At 40.9% G+C, this 4,898-nt stretch overlaps 1 protein-coding gene across 1 annotated transcript; it reads left to right on the forward strand.

The window, feature by feature from the left end:
* The first annotated feature begins 2,063 nt into the window (after positions 1 to 2,063).
* LOC124181240 (cytochrome P450 9e2-like) lies at positions 2,064 to 4,631 on the forward strand. The gene has a single exon (XM_046567605.1). The coding sequence runs from the start codon at positions 2,701 to 2,703 to the stop codon at positions 4,213 to 4,215; it is 1,515 nt and encodes a 504-aa protein (XP_046423561.1). The 5' UTR covers positions 2,064 to 2,700; the 3' UTR covers positions 4,216 to 4,631.
* The last annotated feature ends 267 nt before the right edge of the window (positions 4,632 to 4,898 follow it).

Below are 4,898 nucleotides of genomic sequence, written 5' to 3' on the forward strand. Positions count from 1 at the left end.
ACCGTTTCCATTAAATATGCTCGTACAGCTATTTCTGAGGCCCGTGGATTGAATTTTGGTGAGTCATCGAGATCGCTTTTCGCTAAAAGTTATTTTGTTGACAGTTAAAGGGGAGTAGGCTTAATTAATCTCGATCTAAATTAATCGACGACGTGTTATGCTCAAACTTTTTTTTATTACTATAAAAAAAAAAAATTAAAGAAAAATTACAGGTATTGAGAGTTAAGTAGTATTCACAAACGTAAGCTGAATTGCCTTGATCATGGTCGAGTAAGGGAATTTCTATTCTAACCGACGAGAGTTTACTTGTACCATCAGTGGAATGCCACTAGGTGGATTGTACTGCTTAACGATGCAAATAATACCGACTCTGGAGTGCTATTACTTAATTGCAATCACCACCGAGTGAGCGTTGCAGTGATCCAAGCAGTAATTTACTCGTCTGTCGTCCTGTCAGGTACATGAACTAATTGTAGGCGAATGGTTATAAGAAACGATTCTGCGTCGTGTGCAAGAATTATTTTACTCTTGTTTATTGTTTGTTGTTTCATAACAAGATAAGCCGTTGAAATTGATAAATCAGGCTATCGTAAGGGTCATGTGGATATCGAATTAAGTTGTCGGATATGTCGTATTGTATTTATTTCCAGTATAAAAATTACAAGTATAAAACAGTAAATTTCAGCCGAGGTAGATTTTACTAGTTGTTTATTGAACTGGACTGTGAACTAGAAACTTATAAACTAGGAACATGATTGTTAAAATTTAAAAATAAAATAGATTTTATCAAGTGTAACATCCATCAATGATGGTACATAACTATATAAGTTAACAAGAATATACAATTTAGTGAACAGCTTTTAATTCATCGATAGAACTATAATTATTCACGTGATAGACATATTTTCCATATAAATGCACAATCGAAGAGACATGTTATTATTTATTTTCAGTATCTTAATCGGTAAAAGAATTAGCATCACGTGTACTCGTCATCGGGTGATAATGGCTGGCTCGAATGATTTTGCAGACTCAGTCGAATTGATGCAAATCTTCAGTGGTTGACACGGGCTAAATATATCGCTAGCTACGGAAAGCTGAATTCATCGAGAAGCCACGAAGTGGCAAGAAACCTTGAATACTCAAACTTAGGCGTGTATTTAGTCGACTGATTTGTTTGTTTATTCATGGAAGACTGGCGGAGAAGGTGAGGGTTGCCGGTGGTTGCCGTGCGCCAAGTTATTAATAATGCAAATGGCGGTTCACCGCAACTTGGAAATATTTCAAAAGCTATACGGCGTGTAAACATAATTCAGAAAAATTGTCCAATCCTGAAACTGCAAAAATTTTCTAACCTAAGCCTAATCAGCCGTTAAACTTCGTGTTGTTCCATGTGGACTCAGTAACGACCAATTCCACATGGTGATAAGATATCCGGCATTGACCGAGAGAAAAGCTTGTTGAGAAATGCAGTAAGCAACATCAACAACGCTCCGGAATGTACGGGAAAAGTGAAGCCTCAATTTTCTTCTTGGGAAGCACGATGATTGCTTACATCCAAGGCCCGGCACGTATAATACCTTTCTCAAAAAATCGACCCAACGAGTGATTGATGGCGATGATAGCGTTCCTAGTTGGGTTGAAATCTACGATTTTACGACGGCTGCACTTAAGAGGGTGTCCATTCAGCCGAAATTTCCTCACTGCCCGAACACCCACCAGGCTGTCATTGAAATTCAATTCTGTGTACGGGTACTTGGGCTGCCGGCGATAAATGTCTATTCAGCAGTAAAACCCATGGAAAAGTGTGTCCGGAAATGTTACTAGAATATACCGTAAAAAAGATGGTTCAGTCGCATGAAGATACATCGTATATATACATCGATCTCGCCACGTGTCTACAATAGCTGTGTAATCAGCATCGACTGAAAAATTCTTTGCATTTATTCTCGAAACATAAGACGTCGTCATTGCGTCACCACGCATCTACAATTGATATGATAGCTTGGAAGACTCTCCGTGTCGCTCATCTCTCGTGCAGTCACGTACACTCGATATTCCTCCGTGCTGCTCGTGGTTGTAGATGTAGATACACTAATTAGCGCAACGAACACTAGCAGCATACATTTTCAGAATTGAAGCAAGGTCATTGTGCATCAAGTGTTATTTATCAGTCAAAGATAGCTTTGGAACAGCTAATCTAGTCTGGGAGTTATGGGTAGTGGCTGCTCCATTCTCGAGCAGATATGTCGAAGTAATTGTGTGGCGTTACATCTGTAATCTAGTGAAGTGTTGTTGACAAGTGATTATTCTCGATAAATCGAAAATAATTTCATAAAGGCGTACTTATAATACGTATAGGCACGAATCGTGAAGCAATCCTACACTTTACGACCTTCTGGTGCAGAGAGGTTGAAATTATTGTACCAAGTTGACGTGGCTCGGCTCCCAACAACTCGATACTTGTTGTTAGTTTCGGTCAAGACAGTTGTTTCCTGCCCAAGTTTCTGAACGGACGGTGACGATCCCTGTGACTTGTTACATTACTTGAAATTAATATTTTATGACCTGAAACGCGTGTTTTTGAAATTTTCTCAAGTTCAGTTGGAAGAGAACTTCCGTTTTTGAAACACGAAACTTGGTCTCGGTATCACTAATACTTCCTATTAATAACAAGATCGCTCAGAAATCCAGGAAATCATGGAGTGTTGTTCAACTCTGTTGTTGAGTGTTTTGGCAGGTCTGGTGGGAGTTTACTATCTGGTATGTAGAAAGATGAACTACTTCAAGAGAAAGGGAATCCCGTATGTAAAGGGTATACCATTCATCGGAAACATGAGTCCAGCAGTTTTCAAACAGATGTCTTTCGCCGAGAACGTGCAACGATTATATAATGCTAAACGAGATGTCAAGTACGTCGGAATTTTCGAATTCATGAACCCAGTGGTAATGCTGCGTGATCCTGAACTGATAAGATCAGTGACTATAAAGAATTTTGACAACTTTCAAGACCACCGAAATTTCATTGACGAAGTGCTGGACCCGCTTTTTGCAAAAAACTTATTCTTTCTCCAGGGGGAACGCTGGCGAGACATGCGGTCTCTTCTCAGTCCGGCATTTACGTCGAGCAAGATGAAGATGATGTTTAAATTGGTGTCTCAATGCGGTGGTGACCTCGCGGATTACCTGATCGCAAAAGCTTCGCTGGAGCCAATTGAGGTAGAGATGAAAGACATCTTTACCAGATACACAAACGACGTCATCGCAACCTCGGCCTTTGGCATTACCGTCAACTCTCTGAAGGACAGAGACAATGAGTTTTATACAATGGGTAAAAAAGCTACGACTTTCAGCGGAATGAAAACAATCCGAATATTCATCGTTAGGAGCAGTTCGTTCCTCGCCAAACTATTCAGCATACGAATCATCGAAACCAACGTACGAAAATTCTTCAGTAACGTAATTGAGTCAAATATAGCAATGCGGGACAGTCAAGGAATCGTCCGTAACGATATGATACATCTGATGCTGCAGGCACGTGACAAAAGCGACAAGATAAAGTTGAGTGTCGAAGATATGACCGCTCAAGCCTTCATTTTCTTCTTCGGTGGATTCGACACCTCGTCTACGCTCATGAGTTTCGCTGCCCATGAGGTCGCGATCAACCCTGAAATCCAGGACAAGTTGCGGGCCGAGATCGACGCCGTTCTCGAAGTGGTCCAGGGTGAGCTGACCTATGAGGCCTTGCACGGTATGCGGTACTTGGATGCGGTGATGAACGAAGCTCTGCGTCTTTATCCTCCAGCGGCAATGGTGGACCGTCTTTGCAACAAGGCTTTCGAGCTGCCGCCAGCCGCGCCTGGATTAGCCCCGCTCACCCTGAAGCCCGGGGACAACATCTGGCTTCCGATTCACGGCTTGCATCGGGACCCCGAGTATTTTTCCGAACCGGAAAAGTTCCAGCCCGAGCGTTTTTCTGACGAGAACAAGAACAAAATTCCAACGTTCGCCTTCTTACCTTTCGGACTTGGCCCAAGATCGTGTATTGGAAACAGGTTCGCCCTCATGGAAGCAAAACTGGCCCTGTTTCACCTCGTCGCTAAGTGCATCCTGTCCCCTTGTACCAAGACTTCGATTCCTATACAGTTGGACAAGCAGGATTTCAACACCACTGCGGAAAATGGTTTCTGGTTAACCATTCAACGACGGTCGTAGTCTCATACCTATAATGCATTGTGTTTGAATGACTGTCGTTCTGTACTTCATTGCAAGTTTTCGTGCGTATAACTTGTTGATGATCCTTATCGGCTTACGTCGTAATTACGTTTTCAACGAAGAGCACGTATAACCTCATGCATAGGCATACATGTATGATGTAAATGTATTTATAGATACGCAATTTCTTTTCTATTGCCAAATTTTAGACTACCGAAGACTTGGAGCTGTTCAGTTAATTCTAAGAGTCAATTAAATTGACTATCGTTAACGATATTCAACTAAACGTTGAGAGTATCACATAACATCGACGTAAGAGTTGAACGAACGTGCTGTAAAATAAGTTAAACTCATTGAAAGTTCTAACTATGATGTGCTGTAGAAGAGATTAGGATAAAAGTGAAAAATATATCATAAATGTTTATAAAAAATTTTCATGGTACACCGTAATAGTTTTAAACAGTGGGTTGAAAAACTTCCAATCTTATGGTCAGCACTAAAATCTGTTTCTTAATCTGATTTCTGTTTTTAGATACGCTGCTAGTTGTCATTGTGTAGCACATCCTCTGTCGACTAGTAGATTTAGACGATTGGGGCTAGCTTCAAAATGTGTTTGTGTCTCAAATGGGAAAGCGATCGATTTTAGTCTTTCCGTGACGTTGGTGATAATTGAACAATTTTCG

Source organism: Neodiprion fabricii, chromosome 1, assembly GCF_021155785.1.
Source record: "Neodiprion fabricii isolate iyNeoFabr1 chromosome 1, iyNeoFabr1.1, whole genome shotgun sequence".
NCBI lineage: Eukaryota > Metazoa > Arthropoda > Insecta > Hymenoptera > Diprionidae > Neodiprion > Neodiprion fabricii.

Excerpts from the sequence above, each read along its gene's own strand:
- LOC124181240 (XM_046567605.1), top strand. The coding sequence starts at position 2,701 with ATGGAGTGTTGTTCAACTCTGTTGTTGAGTGTTTTGGCAGGTCTGGTG.